We start from the raw sequence: 20508 nt of genomic DNA, 5'->3' as shown, positions 1-20508 counted from the left end.
GTGTGCAGGACTCTCTTATGATGTTTTCTTTGAAGCTGAATGCTTTAGATTAGCCACTGAACTGTTTTTAGTTTCTTTAGCCAACATCATCTTTCTGTTCCTACAGATGGATATCCCAAGGAGGAGATTGTTTACAAGTGGAAGCGCAGCTCCGTGGCGATTGGTGATATCCGCTCCTGGCGTCTCTACCAGTTCTCCTTTGTTGGCTTGAGAAACACTTCAGAGGTTGTCAGGACTGTATCAGGTAGAGTTGCAGCTGGTTGCATGAATTGCTAAAAAGTGGGAAATTTAACACTGTGTTATGTACTATGCAGAAACATGAAAAAAGGCAGGATCTTAATGCAGATGTTGAGTATTTAATATGCCAAAGTCAATGCATGTAATGGTTTTATATGCTGCTTTCACATTCTTTGCACTGTTTCTGGATGAAGCCAGACTGCTGACAGCAAATCATGTTGACAGAGTTCAGGAAAAACTTACTAATGTCGAGTTTACTACGAAATTTGCGTAGAAAGACAAAAACACATGCACACTTCAGTGCAGTGATAAGTTAGATGTAACGCTTGTTTACATGGCCCATGTATTGCGATTAAAATTGCCATGCGCCACATGTTTTAATGTAATTATACTTGCTGCGATTGTGAGCTTAATCACATTATTTTGATCAAAGTATTGTGCCATGAGATGAAGTATAATCACAATATTTCCAAAATCTCATTATAATCTCATTATGAGGGTGCATGTAAATGTAGTCCATACGACAAGATACAATGGGAAGACAAGGCTATAAATACACAAACTAATCAGATTGAACAAGAAACACCTGGAAATACTAGGACGGTACTACACGGAACATGACATGACATCATTAACGAAATATGAAATACATCATTCAAAATAAAGGACCAAATGATTAAAGAGCAAGAACAGACATACCACAAACAGTGTGTAGATATTCAGTGGGATTGAACACAAGGGTGTCCATTATATGGATGTTTGTAAGACATGATGGAGACGCTGGTACTACTAAGGTGAGTAAGAGCCTACTAAAAGTTGTGTTTTTGGTTTAACTTCCCTTCGCATGATTCCCTTCACTCTCTCTGGCTTGTAAAATTAAGCAAGTATTATAACCACCATAGCTCTGATGGTATCAACTTTTTCTGAGGCAATAAACTTTGGTTTGGACTGGCTGGTTAGAAAATTTTCTGTGAATGATTTTAATTAGTACATTTGACGATGTAGTGTACAGTACTGCCAGATACTGACTGAATAGATTTTTGCGTTGTCTGTGGCCTCTGTCTTATCTTTATCTGTGCAGACCTGAGTCACACCCATCCTTCATATTTTTGGCTGCAGCACCATAAAACCCTTAACATTTATATTTTAAAACTAAACCAAGCTGTCTATGCAGCAGTCTCTGTAACACACTGTAAAGTAAAACACCACAAATGAGTCTTATGTTGGTCTAAATATCTGACACAAAGATCTGCTGAATAAAGTAAAAAAAAAAACAGGGTGATGGTAAAATAACCAGAGAGGTCCTAAAAACTTAAACTTTTATCTTTGCTTAACCAGCATAAAACATGTTGTGAAACTGATCTGATATTATTTTGTTATACAGTAGTTTCCAAATTTCAATACAGGCCATGTATGTTCACATAAATTCTAAAACATTGCAAGAAATATTACATTTTCCCAAAAGTTTTGAACATGCCAGCGGCCTTGAGCAAACTTCAGACATGCCAAAGTCAAACATTTAGGTCAAAATGCACAAGCCATGTGTGGACCAAACGTCTTCCCAGCTGTGAAGCATGACAGAAAGTGCATCATGGTTTGGGGCATCCTGTACCTATTGAGGGGAGATTGAATTCAAGTGTTCCTGGAGAATGTCAAAGAAGTCCTCCATGACCTCCAATTGACAAGAGGCTGGGTGATGCAACAACATATGAATAAAAAATAACATCAACCGAAGAATGGCTGACATGGAAGAATCTTGTTTTGAATGTAAAGACCTAAAATTGGGAAGCTGTGGCTTGTCCTTAAATATATATTGCAGATCGGTAGTGAGGAATGGTCCAAAAATAAGCAGTTACAAGAAACATTTGGCAGACACTATCCAGAACAACGTACAGTGCATTCAATCTACACTTTTCAAAATAAAGGTGTTTAGATTGAAAAATGGTTCTTTTTAGAAGAAGAACCATTTTTGCTTCCTCAAAGAAGGGTTCTAATGTGAAAGATCCCATTCCTTGCTCTAGATTAATCGCAGGATTTAACTTTGTTCAAATTTTTCCCTTGAGTTGTATATTTTCAACTTGCATGAAGACACGTTTGAGGCGAATAGTGCGTGTTTTGCAGCAATGACGCCGCCCAGTTCACATCATTCGCATCGCCCCATGCCAGTTCGCGTCTATTCGTGTCTTTGCATTGACTTTGTATGTACTGCAATCTACACGTGCAAAATGTTTGGTGCTTATGCCCCATTATAAGAATCGTTTCTTTTATACTTTTTTATAATGTAAAGAACCTTTAGATGTTAAAGGTTCTTGATGGTACCATTCAGCCAAAATAGTTCCTATATGGATTTATAAAGAAATAAAAACACTTTATTTATAAACATGTATAGACTTTTGTTAGTGTGTATGTTCCCTTGGGGCTCAAACCTATGACCTCTGCATTGTTTAAATATTGTATGTAAAAAAATTTTTACATAATGCAACCGTATTAGCAGTGGGACAAAAGTAACTTTACTTTTGTGTAAAGTGTTACTTTCGTCTCGACGGAAACTCCTGAAATTTAAAGGTCCCGTTTTTCCTTTGTTTTTGAAGCTATAATTGTGTTAATTGTGCGTAATATAACATGTGTTCATGTTTCTTTTGTAAAAAACACAGTATTTTTCACACAATATACCTATCTCTATACCGCTGTTTTTACTGTGCTAAAACTGGGCTGATGTCTTCCTTGTCCTATGAAGTCCCTCCTTCAGAAATACGTAACGAGTTCTGATTGTGTAGTTTGTTTAGTGTGTTGTGATTCGACAGTAGCTTAGCTTAGACATAGCCTTTGAGCCAAAGCTGGTGACTGACGTATTCCTGTGTGCGGAGTTTAGTCTAAAAACTCTTATATTGACGTCGTTCAACCGGGAAGTAGAGGGCTGATGTTAAAATAGGCAGTTTGCTGTAGGCTTTGAAAAGTGAATTCTATTAAAGAAAATATATAGCTTGACATTTAACTTTGAGCTTTATAATTTTACAGGTATTATTTATGCTCTAACAGCAACATCACACACTAACTAAAGTTTGAAAAGTGGGACCTTTTATTGTGAAAAACTCTGAGAAGTCAAACTTCAGGATGTGTTACAGTGCAAAAAACCTGTAAATTGATCAGAACTTTAACACCACTTAAAGATTTTATCATGGTGAAAAAAACGCTTTCTGGACCTACTCGCATGAAACAATGACAAAATTGCTTTGTTACTTTTGTCTCGCGTTACTTTTGCCCCATTTATGCCCTACTACTTGTTTGTTTGTTTTTTTGTTTGTTTATTTTACATCATACTACTTTAAACATTACAATAATGCAGTTGAGAGTACAGTAATTTTGGGTATAGTGAAAAGGGTCTCCCAAAGAAGCTAAAAAAGCTTTTAGGTGTGGGCCAGTGGTTTATGAAAGGGTAGTGGTACAGATAAATATATAGACAAAAGTTTCCACCTGTCTCTGCAAGCACGCAGAAGTGCATCTTATTATTGTAATGTTATATGGTGAAATACTTTCACAAGTCATCTTAAAAAACGTGTATCTTTGCGAAACAAAGTCATGCGGGCTCTGTCCTGATCAGAGATAAATTCCCCCACCCACCCTCTATACATAAAATATATACATATAGAAAATTATACATATACATCCCATCAATCCATGACCCATCACATTAAATATAGGTTCATATTAAAAAAATGTTAGTTGTCTTTTAAAGTTGGACATAGAAGGCAAAACTTTAAGGCTATCATTAATCCCATTACAGATCTGAGGCCCCTAGAGATAGGAACAAGACTACTCAATCTAGTGTTTAGCCTATTTACAATTTGAAACATAAGGCAATGATTATGATATTCATGTAGCTCAGGTAGTCTCAATATATCAAAACGATAAAATAGAGAGTGGGTGGGGAAATTTATCTCTGACCAGGAGAGAGCCCGTATGACTTTCTTTTGCAAAGATACACATTTTTTAAGATGACTTGTGAATGTATTACACCCTTTTACATTACAATAATTAAGTTGCGGTTCAAAGATAGTTTTGTACAACAAAAGAAGAGAAGATAGAGGAAGGAAATGTCTAATCTTATAAAACAAGCCAACATACTTTGAGAGTTTGCTTACAAGATGGTTGATATGACATTTAAAATTAAGAGATTGATCAATGAGGACCCCCAAGAATTTTGTGGAATACACTCTTTTTATCACCTGCCCATTAGTTTTAATTTAAAAAGGCAGTGAGCAATGTTTTTAAAATTTCTTGTTTTGTTTGATTTGAATAAAATGAAATTTGTTTTGCTGACATTTAATGACAGTTTATTGCATTTAAACCAGGAGTCAACTTTGGTTAATTCTGAGTTGACTATGTCTTGTAAAATAAATGGGTTCCTGTGTCATCAGCAAAAATAATTTAATGAAATATTTTAGAAGAATTTATATAGTAATTTATATATAGGATGAATAAGAGTGGCCCTAAAATGGAGCCCTGGGGGACCCCAAAGATCATGGGCTTACAAGTAGAGTTGTGATCTTTAACATGGACGTACTGTTCCCTCTCATATAGATTACTTCTGAACCATTTAAGTGCTAAACCTCTGATACCACAGTGATGCAATTTGTGCAGTAAGATATCAAAATGCAAAGGCTTTTGATAGGGCCAAGAAAATACTAACACCTCATTTTCCCTCTTTAATACAGTAATTAATTTGTTCTATTAAATCAAGTATTTCCATACAGGTTGTGCTCTTTTTTCAAAAAACATATTGACAGGGAGCAAGAATATCTATTTCATCAAGATAGCCACTGAGTCTATTGTATACTACTTTTTCCATTACTTTAGAGAAAGTGGGTAGAATTGATATGGACCGGTAATTATTCGTATAATTTCTATCACCCGATTAAAAAATTAGTATTATCTTAGCAACTTTTGTCATTTTAGGTACAATACCAGTACGTAAAGAAAGGTTAATGCAATGAGCCAATGGCTCTACAATGACTTTCGCAATGGCCTTCATCATCTTACTGCATATTCCATCCACACCGACGGAGCATGAGCTCCTCATGTCCGAAATGATCTTGAGGAGCTCAGTACTGTCCATCGGTATCATGAAAAAGTGTGAAAAAGAAAATGCTTGAAGGTGACACCAGGGCGTTGACTTATCTTTTTCGACAGATTTACACCTATTGAGGCAAAATGATCATTAAAACTCTGTACAAGATCAGCTTTGGCATCACCAAGGTCAAGTAGAATAGTCGATTTATGTCTCCCATTTAGAACTTAATTTAACTTCATTTACTGTGACTAAAGAGCTTACACATACTGCTCGATTAATTCAGTGATTTTGGTAATCACCTTTACTGTTAGTTCCATAAAGCTGTGGCACAAACCTTACATTGGGTGTTGGTCTAATAAATGCATTATTTATTTATTAATTTAGCTGATGCTTTTATCCAAAGCGACTTAAATTTGCTATAAATGACAGAGGTCACACGCCTCTGAAGCAACTAGGGGTTACAGTAAATATATTGCACTGGGACACAATGGTGTGTCATAGTGGATTTGAACCAGGATCTCTCACACCAAAGGCATTTGTCTTATCCACTGCGCCATCACCACCCCATTATGCAGTATCATGCACTGTATATATACTTATTTTTTGGAGTTAGAATTATACTTGAGTGACCTTCTGATGCTACGGTGCGTAGCCTCACAATTGTCTGTGTGCGACGGTCTGGATGATTCGGCTCGAGTCGCGAGTGCCCTGGGACACATCAACTTCCTCCAACATTTACAGAGACCCACAGTTTGCAGATGAGACATTGGCTATGTTAATCTGGAAGCAGTGGCGCCGAATGAAAATATCCTTTTTTTCTTGAGGACAGAGAGTTTAAAGTCTCTTTAGGCATCCATCCCTTCTGATTAATGTAGATAGAGGTATAAAAAGCACTTTAAAAATATAGGGAATAACTTTTCAACGCCAGTTCCCTGACATGCTTAAATAATTTACTGTAGGTAATGCAAAATTGAGCTTTACCTTCTGATAATTAGATTATCAATGAGTATTCCCTTTTTCCACAAACTACACCTAAACAGCAATGGCCAAATTACTTGGTGTGAAATAAAAACTATGCAGTTTTTAAATGTACTAAAGAGTGATAGACAACTTACACTGAGTGAAATGCCTTTCTGCTGTTATGTAATCTGCCTACGTCTTGCAACAGTGAGTCAGACAGAATATTTACTGCAGATTTATATGACTACACATATTAGCAACACTTTCCCCACTCATTAGCAGTATTTTTTTTTTTCAAAAGCAGCCATTACTACTATTATTGCTCAAAATTAGGAATAGAGATTTTAACAAACTAATAATACCAAGTAACATAACCACATTATAAATTAACATTGTTGATGCATTGTAACTAAATATTGATTTTGCTACCAGTGCAAAGGTCTTTGGGCAACATACACATAGTGTTGAATGTATACCACAATGGTACAGTATAAGTTGCTTTGGGTACAAGCTAAATTGGGAAATGCATAAATGTAAATAAATTGTGTAGGAGAGGTGTGGTATTATTATTATATACTCTAGCAGCCTCATAGAACTAGACTAGCAACCACACAATGCACTAAAATACTCACCTTAGCAACTGCTGCACCCTGGCGAACACAAAAGCATCATTGCAGTACGTTTTGCACAGGTGCATAAAAACTAAAATCTTATTTTTAATAGCTGTGCTAATCATTTATAGAATCCACTCGAAGTAAAATGCATAGCAATGAAGTGTTGAAATGGAGAGAGACTCCTGCAGGAGATAACTAATTCGTCCAGCATGTATTCTTGGACTGCTCCCCAAAGTCTGTTGTCGGTACTCATATTCTTGGCATGAGTTTGCGAGTTGAAAGTATGTAACATACTGTAAGCAGGCCCAACAGAAATATTAATGACTACACACACACACACACGCAAAAGGTTTATAGGTCACAGTTATATAATACCTTAACCAGGGTCAGTTTGTATTGAGAATTGTGCAGATCCACTGCACCCTTTGACCCCACAAACGTTCTTCTTCTTGGCAGGTTTTAGTTTACCAGCAGGCAGGTTTATTTATAGATGCCTTTAATTACATTGGCATTTTGGTCCTTTGACACCCGATTAGCCAAATAAATGCAGTAGTGTGTTTTAATGAAATGTTACAAAACATATAAAACACAAGTAGCCTATGTTATTATTTTGAAGTAGACCATACCCTTTTGTTTTTTGGAGGGGTTAAAGCGTGAAATGAAGTTTTGGAGTGTCATTCAGAATTGCCATTTACGACGATAATTATGTTATGATGATCGCATGTTATACACTGGGCATAAGATGGAAACATACATGATTGTGAACAATCATTTTATTGTGTAATTTTACTTATGATTTGCAGGATTTTAACAAGGTATGTTAGACTTCCTATTTGTGCTTCCCTAGAAATTAAATCAACATGGGTTTGTGTTGCTTTTGTTCCTCTTCCAGGAACAAATATGTGCTAGTGCAAAACTTTCTGACATTTATAACCAATTTTTTTTTTATTTTTGTCATCAGATTATCTTTCTTTTTCTCTGATCTAGAGAATCAAAGAAAACCGAATGCTTTTATTTGCTGGCATCTTATGCAATATGATAATCACTATGACAACCGAAACAATGCCTGCTTCTCACAGTCCTGGCGTCAGCAACTATCATCAGACGTCATCGACACATTTTTACTGTGGAAATGTTTTTCTGAAAATTTTGAAAGCACTGTAGACTGTTTCATTATCTGTTTTCCACAGCCCTGATACCTTCTGGAATCTTTTAGTATTTTAGTATTTTAGCATAGGAGACTCTGACCCCACAGTGATAATGCAATGTTTCAGATATATTGGCTGTATTGTTTAGCTTAAAGATATTGCGGAGGACTTTCTTTTTCCGGGTGGATCGTCAAGACTATTGATCCTCCTAGTTGTCAATCAGGAGTGTTGCGCAATTACATTTTTTTAAAAAGTGGAGAAGGCGGTTCTTTTCTAAAATTGTCTGAAAAAATAAGATTAAAACTCCCATAACTGTATTATAAACATGTGACTAGTGCTATATATTCCAGTTCTACTAAAGCCATATAAAATTCAGACCCTTGTGTCATTATTCACTGACAATATTATAAATCAGAAAATTAGAGGTCATGGGTCAGAGCTGCTTTTGATAAAAGAATCCGTAAAATGCATAATTGTCATTGTTGGGAAAAACTTGCATGAAAATTCTTCAAAAACATTTATGTGAAATACTTTTATATTTAAAATATTATTTTTGAAGTGGCGCACAAATTTGGAATGTCAGTGGACTGTAATGACAGAAATTCTTGGGTGTGCTACTCATTTACAGTGCACTTAAGATTCACACAGCATATCTCACAGTCTCTGAAGCTCTTAAACTTATTCTCTAAGATGCTGCAGTTTCCCACTGACTACAGCTGCAGTCCTCTTGCTTTCCTTCTCTAATTAGATCTTGTCTTTTGAAAGGCACATTATTATTATTATTATTGCCTCCTCTGGTACATTCGGGATTAGTTTGTTCATCAGCGCTCTGATTGTTCTGTGAAGATTATCCTTTAAAGCAACTAAAAACTGAAAATTAAAAAAGGATTTTTGGTGTCGGGACAGGTTTGTATCACAGCTTGATAGAGCTAGTTGTGTAACGGTTTTGGAGCTTAGATGTAATACAGGGGGAAAATATGTGGGGTTTTTTTTACATGTCAAGGTCACAATATTCTCCTTAAAAGATAAATGAAAAGACTTTGGGTATCGTGTGCATGCTGTATCATGAAAACCCCAATCAATTTCTAATCTGAAAAATGTATACTACTTTTCCCTTATGTTTGCACACACATACTGTAAATGAGATATCTATGCATGTTAACCTATAATGTTAGCGATCACGTCTGATATATTGCCCATCTTTAAACATCACATAAAATCAAGTAAGACAGTTGCATGCTAGGTGAAAATATATTAGAATCAAAGGTGAGGTTTTTTATTGGATGTACCATCTGTGTAACACGCGCGAGTGACCATCGAGAGGCTTGCTTATGATCTGGCTGCATTGCTTAAAAACTGTACTGCTGAATGACATAATTGACATTATTTGTTTCATCGGAGTTCAATTCCTGACTTGATGTCCGTTGCTTCTTACATTACCTACATTCATATTGTCTTGCAAAATATCTCAAACATACAGTACAACATAGAAGGCACCAACATGTCCAGCTACTTTGTCTTTAGAAAGCTGTTTATTTATGTGTGTGTGAAAACTCTGTTATGTTTGTTTGTCATCGTCCCCGCCAAAATTCCCTGTCCTTGGCTGATCTCCTTATTGAGGTGTCAAGAACTTTGAAGAATCTGTACTCGTCTCGCTTGCACATCCAGGCAACCTTTGTTTTATTTATAGTTGTTGGACTGTGTGAGCATGGTTATGGAGCGATGATTGCAGGCTTTATCTTTTTCTCATTTGTGTCATCGGGAAGAGAGCCCACCCTGCCCTCCAAGCCAGTGGGGTCTAGTACTCCATACTGTGTATTTAACATCAACAGAATTTAATCGAAGCATTTGCATTAACTTCTGTCTTTTTTTGGTCAAGGGGCCATATGCACCACTTCCCATGAAGGAAACTCTTTGGACATACTGTACAGGTTCAGGAAGCTAACACTTAATCAGATTAAAACCAATCTGAGGATGGTTGGGTTAACAACAACAACCCAACATAGGTTTATTTATAACCCAACATATGTTCTGTCCAATATTTACCCAGGATTTGGTTAAAAATAACCCAGCAGAATTTAAAGTGTACATGCTTTCATATCGAGATTGTCCAATTTTTACTTTTTTATTTTACTAACAAACTATAAGCAATAATATATTTATTTTCAAAATATATTTATATGATCTTGATATGGGTTCTGTTAAATTCACTAATTTGGTTTGCTGTAGTTACAGTTTATTACCATCAATCACAAAGCACAATTTTTGGCTCTCTTTCGCAGAAGATAAATCTGCTGTCATCTCTTCTATTGTATTTTACAAAGACCAATTATTTGGACTTTTAAGGGCTTTTTGGGCACTTTTATTAGGAGAAAAGGTATAATAAATGGGATAAGTTAATAAGGGAGACTATAAGCTCATATAAGGACTATGTACTGTAAAAATACTTTCAGTAAAAGTTTTTAAAGTTTAAATTGGTCTGAACCAATTTAAATTATATTTCAGTTTAATTCTTATTCAAATATTTTCTTCCAGCATCCTTCAGAACAAAGATATCGGCTTCCATTTATCACTTTTATAAATGCCTTAATTATAGCTGATATCCCTCTTGATCAAAAAAATCCTAATTAAGGTACTGCAAACAGGGAGGGTCAGTTTGGGCTCCATCTTCATGTATATCATTATATGCAATTGCTTATTTCATGAGTTTTTTACGGTTCAATTTTCATTTTAATTGGATTTGGGTTTGTAAGGCTTAAATGAATATTTTAGATTTATTTAAAGCCGAAAAACAGTTCAGCTCAAAATAGCAGAAAGTCTGCAGGTCTATTTGGCCCACACTTCCCGGGTTACAGTACATCGTATCCCATAAATAACAATAATGATCATTTATGTTGTGCCAGCCACAGTATATCTCCAATAAATTGTTTCCCTGTAAAAATTTCAAATGATTTGCACATACCAGCCGGTGCCCAAGAGAGTACTGCAGCTAACAAATACAGTCTATTATTTTGGAGAAATAATCCTAGCCTTTTGCCTTCTTTAGTCCAGCACAACATTTCACTTGCATTTTCTGTTGTTGACCTCGCTCAGCACCACAGGATTAACATATTTATTTCAGTGCATAGGCCTCATGACGTAAATGACTTTCTGACAGGCGAATGATGTTTGAGCATTTCCTAGAGCTCAATAAGCCACAATATTATGTTTTGTTCACACCAGGAGTTGGAGGGGGGTCTTTTTTTACCAGTGTAATCTTGTTGTGAGGGCGGAGGTTGGGGGATGTGTCTGCATTATTTGTGCAATTCCACCCGGCTGATAAATGATCAGTGTGCCCTAGTTATTATGGTTCTTCATAACTCTATAGGGGAATAAGATTATAATGGGGGGATTTTACTGAAGTGTCAAAAAGTGCAAGATATGATACAATTACAGTACTGCGCTTGATATCTTATAAACACATGGTGTGGCTTTTACCAATTTGCATTACTTTAACATGTAAAAGCATACAGTATCATACTTTTTGATTGCTAATATTTTTGTTGTGCATGGGTTTGTAGAGGGTCACGATTTACCTTAAGGAAGCCTGTATACCAGCTTATAAGCCACCGCCCCTTCATAATGGAGTGTTTCAAAGCCTGTTTTTGCATGATTATCCAACGTGATCTCGTGAGAATACGTATGTATTTTTAGTAACTGTACCACACGTACATATATTTACGTTTTTATAGACAGTGGAACGTATAATAGCGACGTGTTGACAGAACTAATACGTTAAGTATTTACATATTAACAGCTTTACAGACCTACAAATGTATACGTATTACTATAAATATTAAAATAGCGGGTATTGGCATTTCTTACTCTTATTATTGACATGTTTTCAGTCATATCTTATGACTTATTAATTTAAAACGGTTTATTTATTTATCTAATGAAATGTTTAAGACTTTCATAGAATTACACAATATTAAACAAGACTATGCGTTAAAACCTTAAAATGAATAACATTTGTAATCATTTAACCATTTTGTAAAATTTAGTTTGTTTGCCATTACACCCTAAGGTGTTCCCTTTCGAGGGAACTTCAACGCTGCATCATGAAATGACACTTTGGGAACACACCAGCAGCGTGCACTCAAATGAAATTGTTATACAACTCACTATAGACGGTTTCAGCAGTAACAACATAAACAAGCGGCTGTTGTTATCCGCAAGTAACTTCTGGTATACTCCGCTAATAATAAATAACAACAAAGCACTTTAAACGTAGTTTATTAATATAACAAGCAAAAAACAACACATAGATTACCTAGGAAACCAAAACATTTGTTATTTTCGACGAGGCATTTGTTCAAGAGATCAGTTTAGCAACTAGTCAGACCATTAAAAAAACGAAACCGGAAGTAAAGTTCGGATCAAGACGTGTATCACGTGCGTCCGATGAAACCGTCTATAAGAAGCCCTTATAAAGGCACAGAGTGATGACGTCACGGAAGAAGTGTAAACATAGCATATTAGCTTCTGCAATTTCACCAAAAGATCGCTATGTTGAAATTGTCTGTAAAAACAAAAAGTCTGTCTCAATTTATGTCGAGTGAGCTTGCAAAAATTAGAAGAATCAGTTTAGACTGTGTATTCCTCTTTGCCCACGTTTCAATACAGGTGAGGATACACACAAGTTATGTGTAGTCTGTTTGGGAGTGGACTATGCTAGGGCTGCTCTTGAGGGAGCAGCCTGCAAGAATTGCGAGAATATGTCTTTAAAGACGCTTCACTCCCTGGTCTCCGTATTTGATTAGGGAGGGTAATGTTTGCGTTCCTCACTGCTCTGGGCCAGTTGGCTTCCCCCACTCCAACCGGTACCATGTTGGATAACTGAAGCTCAGAAGAGATAGATGTAATGGGGAATGAGACTAGCAAATTAATAATAATCTTGTGGGTTATGATGAGCTCTCACGCTGTAAAGAAGCTTAAAATTAAGTGGCCAGTCGAAAGTCAAGAGAGTGAGAAGACGAGTAAACTGGATGAGAGGTTTCAACAAAATAAAGTACAACTACAGTGTAGGTGGATTCCCCTTTTTTCCTGATCTGCACACTGAGCTGGCTAGATCATGGAAGAAACCCTTTTCTGCCAGAGTTAATCCACAAGCACATATGAGTTTTTCACACATACAGGAGTACAAAAAACATAGATATGGGATGATAACTAAAGTAGGAGTCAGTGTTTTTTATAAAAAAACATTTACTGGTGCACGTTTGAACTCCATGGCGACTTTGCAAGTGTATCAGGCCAACATATTGTGTGAAATAGCTGAGGAAGAGCCATTAGATCCGAAGCTACTCTCTGAGCTAAGGTGGATAGCAGATTTATTGCTTTGGGCTACGAATGAGATGGCACAGGCGATTTGTAGATCTATGGCATCTTTGGTCACAACAGAGAGACACTTGTGGCTAAACTTGTCTGGTATAAAGAAGACTGATAAGACCATTTTAATGGACTCACCTATATTACCTGAGGGTTTATCCGATGCTGTTGTACATCGTTTGCCAGAAAGTGTGAGGTGGCAGCAGCAGCAATGACAACAACAACAGAGGTCAGACATGGCAGATCTTAGAAACATCATCATTGCTCGTAAGGCAGCATCTAAGAGGCCCGGCAGTCACGTGGGGGAAAACAGTGTATTAAAAATGTTAGCTGTACTGAAAGAATTAAGGTACTTCCTCTCAGTTCCCAGAGACCGTAATGTTTTGGTGAGAACAGACAATATGATATGGTCTCATATATAAATCATCAATGGGGCCTGGGGTCTCGCTCTCTGTGCAGACTGGCACATCAGGTTTTTCTCTGGCTCAGGAGAAGTTTCTGTTGCTCAGAGCAATGTATATCCCTGAAGTCCAGAATGTGGGAGCAGACATGCTGTTAAGACAGGGGTTGAGCCCGGGGAACGGAGACTCCACCCCCAGGTAGTGGAGCAGATTTGGGAGAGATAAGGTAAAGCGGAAGTAGGCCTGTTCCCATAGAAGACCTGTTCTCATCCGAGAGACAACCCACTGCCAGTTATGGTTCCTCTGACTCATCCAGACCAGTTAGGTTCGGACGCTATGGTACAGGCACGGCCAAGGCAACGACTATATGCTTTTTCCCAATTGCTCTGCTTCCAGGAGTGCTAGAGAGAGTTTCCCTCGAAGGGATCAATTTTGTTCTGGTATCCTCGATTTGGCCAGCCCAATTGTTATTATCGAATCTCCTTACCCTTGTGATAGGCAAGATTGGGATTGGACGATTCCCCAAAGGAGGATCTTCTAACTTTGGCCGGGGTGCAATATTTTACCCCCGACCAGAAATGTGGAAACTATGGGTTTAGTCCCTAAAGGGCATAAACTTCTAGACCAAGGTCTCTCTATTGAGGTTGTAAAGACCATTTTGAACTCTTGAGCTCCATCCACCAGAAAACTTTATACATTAAAATGGAGGGTTTTCACTCTTTGGTGTAGTGATAGACATATAGATCCAGTCAACTGTCCAGTGGCTTCAGTTCTGGAGTTTCTTCAAGGCGGTTTTTCATCAGGTCTTTCACACTCTACTTTAAAGTTTTACATTGTGGCTATTTCAGCTTCTCACGTGCCTCTATCTGAGGGCTCCTTAGGAATCTACCCTCTGGTATTACATTATCTGTGTGGTGCTTTGAGGATGAAGCCTCCATCTATGTCTAGAGTTTCGGCCCGGGACTTAGCAGTAGTTTTAGAAGGGCTTTATTTAGCTCACTTCAATCCTTTACAGTCAGCTTATGACAAACATGTTCTCTTAAGATGTTTTTTTGCTCGCCATTTCCTCTCTTAGGAGGATTGTCGATTCTTCACCTGAGACCGGGTTATGTTCCTAAGGTTCCTAAAGAATTCACCTGCTATGTCCTGTTAGGGCTTTGCAGTAGTACCTTCAACTGCCTTCTCGACCAAATGGTTGAGCACATGGTTGAGTGGCTATATTTTATTGAGAGGTAATGTTTTCAGATCATCCATTTCTGCAGTCAGAATGTACTATTTGCTGAGAAATATAAATTTCTGATCATTCACAGCTATGAATATGACAGCTATTGTTTTTTCTTATTGAATATATTGGGATAATTTCTTAAGTATGTATTTTTTGCCACTTCTGGATTTTTTAAATACTTATAATGAATTCATATTATTATTAATGTATGGAAATCATAATTACTGATTAATTAATTACAAATTACTTCTTAAATGATGTTTTATATTGTTTGAAGGATTGTTTTTAATGCTTGCTTATCTACATAACATTGCTGACTTACAAAGAAATGTGTGTTTCTTGAATCATAAAAGCCTAAAATGCCATTGTATTACTATCTTCTGCCTTCTTTTATTTTAGGTTTTGAATGCAGAAAGAATGTAATGTCTTTATTTTTGTTATTTGTAGTTATTTTTTATTGTTAAAATTCAAACACAATTTTTAATGCCTTCTTCATGGTGAAAATCAGATTAGTTACTGATTTGTTTTGGTTCTGCTAATAGAGGATGTCAAGCCTCTAAACAATCCGTTAGTAAATGGGTAATAGAGGCTATTTCATTAGCTTATAAGGTGTGTGGTATGCCTTCACCTCTGCTAGTTTAACTGGCACATTTAACCAGGAGTATGGCTTCATCTCAGGGCCTCTTGTCGGGGTATCTATGCAAGGCATGTGATGATAAAAATATTTCAAAAAACTTGGATGCCCCCAATATTAAATGTGTTAAATAAAAGAATTGGACTCTAAAGAGAAACCACTAATTTTGTGGCACCATGTGATGATGTGGGGTGCTTTATAAGATCAGAATTACAGATGTGGAAAGACTCTTTCTTACTCGGCATAAGGTGCACGTTACATAAAACATTCTTGCTCCTCAACGATGGAAAAGTAGTGCTTATTATACCTTGTGTTTGCGACTGCTACCTTTTCAGTTTGTTGTACTTGCCATCGCTCTGTCGTTATGAAAGAGAAGAGAGAGTGACACATGCTCTCGCGTCAGTCTCCAACCACGCCAGAAAAGATCGTTACAAAGTCACCAAGTTGGCAACACTGCACTGCTCGTACGCTTGTAAACACTGGGGCGGAGTTTCGCGTTCGTCCTCTGTGACCTCTTGACGTCATGACGTATTGCGTGGGGTCAGCTGGCGCATCACGACCGGATCTACATGACGAGAAGTTGTGGTTTAAAGGTGTATATTTGTTATTTTTCTTGTCAAAAATGACAATCGTTTTGCTAGATAAGACCCTTATGCCTCGTTTGAGATTGTTTAAAGTCCTTTGAAACTCCGTTGAAAAAAACCTTTAAGTGTTGAGTTAAGTATTAAATGTTGGGCTCTATTAAAGTCCATTAAAATTAGAAAAATCCTGCAATGTTTTCCTCAAAAAACATAATTTCTTCTCGACTGAACAAAGAAAGACATCAACATTTTGGATGACATGGTGGTGAGTAAATTATCTGGATTTTTCTTTTAAGAAAATGGACTAATCCTTTAAAAGAAATACTATAGAAGTCAGTGGGTGACGTCAGCTGTGTGGTTACCATCATTTATCAAAATATGAAGTGTTTCAAAATGAGATAACTCAGTTTTTAACATTTTTGTCAAAACATGTTTATTATTATGTTATCATGTTATTATTTTGTTTTATGGTGCTACTTAGCTGTATTTTTTAAGTTATGAAGGTTTAAATCAAAACAAACCAACTGTAGTTGAATTGATATTAGTTGGAATGCACAACCAAAAAAATTAGATTTCTGACAAATAAAAAAAACAGAGTTATCTCGTTTTGCAACGAAACTCTTCATATCTTCTTTTGTCTATACAGAATAAAGAAACTCATACGTATTAAAGACAACAAAAGGCTGAGTAAATGATGACAGATTTTTAATTTTTAGGTGACCTATCCCTTTAAATTAACGAATAATGTGAGAATTGGTAAAAACTTCTCAAATAATGACAATAATGATTTGTAAAAGCACACATGCTATAGTAAGTGTTCTTTAAAACAAAACGCTATGCTCCTATCAAATTAGATTGTAGTCGATATCAGAAAAAGAGCTGTTGAAACTAATTAAGTCTAAGCTTTATTTCTCTCAGCTATATGTGCAGTACATGTACTCCGTACAGCACGGATATTTTTCATCAGCAGTACAAATACCCTTGAAATTAAAACACAAATCAAATGAAGACATTAATTCATAAAAAAATAGGATTGCTATTTATACCATTTCTCATTTTGTGGAGTTTTCCTTCCATTCTTGGTTGCTAGTGATTTTCATACCCTTGCAAAGCAGAAAGAAAGACAAGAGAGAAATAAAAATGCTCCCCTCATAGAGAAGTCTGAGTGTTCCCACTGCGCTGAGATGAAAGGCAAACAGACATTTTTTTTAAACCTCCACCATTTGTTCCATTACAGACGAGCAGGCTGTCAGATGAGATCTGGAGGCAGATTCAGGCTTTGAGGTGTTGCACAGCGTTCTCATTAGAGACAAACTAAGCTACGGGCTTTGAAGTCCTTGAGTTGAGAGAGAAATAAATGTGATGGAGATGACGCAGCTACTTCAAGTCGAACGTTCACACCATCTGAGTGGAGGACTGATACCACCGCAGCAGCGTCTTTAATATTTCATTTTAATAAGAAAAGAGATATGGTAAAAAAACAGCAACAGGACTGACCCATTTAGAAGCCAACACGTGCTGCTGCTAAACCATGACAATGATGGTTAATATAAATGGGGATAAAGGGGGTTTTGTTTAAACATATGATTACAAAATTGACTTGTTACTCGATTACTGTACTGAGTGACATACTTTGTTACATACTCATGCTAAAGGCCTTCCTATTTTTTCTATCGTTATATGCAATAAACAATGTTCTTTATGGCAAAATAATTAAAAATGAGACAGCATAAACAATGCCAAAGTCATATCATACCATAAAACCTACCAACCCATACCATGCACTTCTACGTAGATCTCTAGCCTCATACTAATACCTACTTGGCCATACCAGACCAAAGTGACACAAACCATGCATAAGAAATGTGGACAGATCCCTCTGACTCAGTTTCTAAAGGGCACAATGGTGATTTTTTTTTGGTATTTTGTGTAGTTTCAGTCATGATTATGATGTCATGATGCATTACAATGTATTGATGTTTGACATACTGTATGAGTTCTGACTGTGTGGTTAGCAATACAGACCAGTACAAATGTCTAATTTTCAGTAGCATTTAACAGTGAGGATGTACTGTATGTATAAAATTAACTTACAAAATTTATTTAAAGGACAAGTTCGGTATTTTACACTTAAAGCCCTGTTTTCAGATTGTTTGTGATGAAATAGAACGGTTTTGACTGAAATTTCAACATATGCGGCTGCCCCGAGAATTTTTTGGGGTTAGTGTTTCACCTCCCACCTTTACAATGGGTTTAATGGTGCACTGGAACAATCCTTCCTAAAATGCATTAAACTTTCGTTTACAAAGACGTGAAACTCACCGAGTGGTCAGGGGTGTTCACTGGTATGCTCACACAAAAATCGCTGCAAAAGACGCATTCCAACAGGTTTTATCGTAGTTTTTGCCAACTCCATTGACTTGTATTAGTTGTGCTGTGAGGTACGGTATTACTCCGCGCCGGGAACTTTGTTTCTATTCTTGCATTTGGCAATGGCGGATTAGCGCCACCACCATGGCTGGAGTGTCTATTATTCAAGCTCTAAGCGGAAGAATGTACGGGTGTGAGGCGTTTGGAAAAATAGGTCCACAAGTTAACAACGAATGCTAAAACAACTGTTGGAAAGCATCTTTTGCAGCGATTTTTGTGTGAGCATATCAGTGAACACCCCTGAACACTCGGTGAGTTTCACTTCTTTGTAAACGAAAGTTTAATGCATTTTAGGAAGGATTGTTCCAGTGCACCATTAAACCCATTGTAGAGGTGTGAGGTGAAACACAAACATCCGAAAATTCTCAGGGCAGCCACATATGACGAAATTTCAGTCAAAACCGTTCTATTTCACCATAAACAATCTGAAAACAGGGCTTTAAGTCTAAAATACCGAACTTGTCCTTTAACAATGCTACAGTGGCGCTTTACTGGTTATATTTATGTTTCATTTTGAGCCTGGTTCGACATGGCATGGTTACAAACTGTTTTTGTCCCAAAATTCTCAGCACGCTTCTCTAAGGGGAAGTTTACATTTACACAGAAAACAGGACCGCACAGCTTTCTCCCTTTTATCAAAATCACTCAGGCGCTTGCGCTCCTGTAGCATCTGCCGTTGCTAAACAATCATAACCCACACGCACCTGGAAAAGTGCGCGACTTACTAAATGTGAATGGCCCAAACCAAACTGAATTGTGGTGATAAAATGCGTGTAGTGTTGTTGCTGCTCAGGATTGGTCACTCACCTGTTGCCTGGCTACAAGTTTCTCTCTGAAGCAGGTAAAGTGCGTTATTTGAGTGCTTTGAACTAAAAAACATAGTTTAGGTAAAGAGCACTCTTAAAATATTATTATTCAGCACTCGCAATTTACATCACATTTGTAAACTCTTGGCAGCCAGGGAAGAATTCAAGAACCTCTTAACTAACATAGTATACATAAATTTTACACAGTAACATTAGTTCAGTCAGTTCAGCAGCAACAAATAGTGATGGGGGCAAGACCGCCTATGCCGAGTCAAGACCGAGCCTTTTGAAGGGTCGAGACCGAGTCGAGTTGGTTTCTTTGAGGAAGCAAGTCAGAGTCGAGTCCTTTAGGAGTCGAGACCGGGTCAAGACCAAGACCATATAAACATGTCAGTTTTCATGATTCATGATTTAATATCACCCAAGTTAATAATCAACAGTTAGGCCTACAGACTAAGCTAGATTGTGAATTGTTTAGAGGAGCAGTCTTAACGTCTTAATATGAATAATGCATTCACTATCATAAAAAAAATCCCTACCACATGCATCATCTTCTGCTCATTTTCTAGAGATAAATAAATTGCTCTGATGGCAGTATCTTTGCATTGCATCATGGGATGTCATTTTCGAATTATGACCGTCAACATTAGATTTTATTATTATAGTTATGTGTTGTGTGGTTTTGTTTTTATATGAACATAAAAAATGCGCTGGTCTCTCGGACTCTGCCTGAAATTAGGAGTCCTTCTCCTCTCACTGTGGTCCGAGACCGAGTCAAGACCGAGTCTTTGAAGGAACGAGTCCGAGAAAGCAGAAATCGATCTCGAGACTGGTCTCGAATTCGAGAGCGGACGCGAGTACTACATCACTAGCAACAACATAAACAAATGGCTTTCTTGGGCCAAAATTTACTTCTAGTAGACTTCCGCATTGAATCAATAACAACACAAAAGAGTACTTCTAGAGTAGATTACTTCTTATAACAAGCAATATAAATAACCATTAAATTACCGTAGTTGAAATTATAGCTAAAG

General features: G+C 37.0%; 1 protein-coding gene across 3 annotated transcripts in view; it reads left to right on the top strand.

Moving 5' to 3' along the window:
- gabrg2 (gamma-aminobutyric acid type A receptor subunit gamma2) overlaps positions 1-20508 on the top strand; it is a 77552-nt gene that overhangs the window by 37835 nt on the left and 19209 nt on the right. For all 3 annotated transcript variants that reach the window (XM_065287571.2, XM_065287570.2, XM_065287569.2), the window contains exon 6: positions 107-244. In XM_065287571.2, coding sequence (XP_065143643.1) covers positions 107-244 — 138 coding nt within the window. The remainder of the gene's footprint in view (positions 1-106; positions 245-20508) is intronic.

The sequence above is a fragment of the Paramisgurnus dabryanus genome, chromosome 18 (genome assembly GCF_030506205.2).
Source record: "Paramisgurnus dabryanus chromosome 18, PD_genome_1.1, whole genome shotgun sequence".
In the NCBI taxonomy this organism is placed as follows: domain Eukaryota; kingdom Metazoa; phylum Chordata; class Actinopteri; order Cypriniformes; family Cobitidae; genus Paramisgurnus; species Paramisgurnus dabryanus.
Note: the sequence above shows the minus strand (reverse complement) of the source record. Positions and strands in the feature narration are given on the sequence as shown.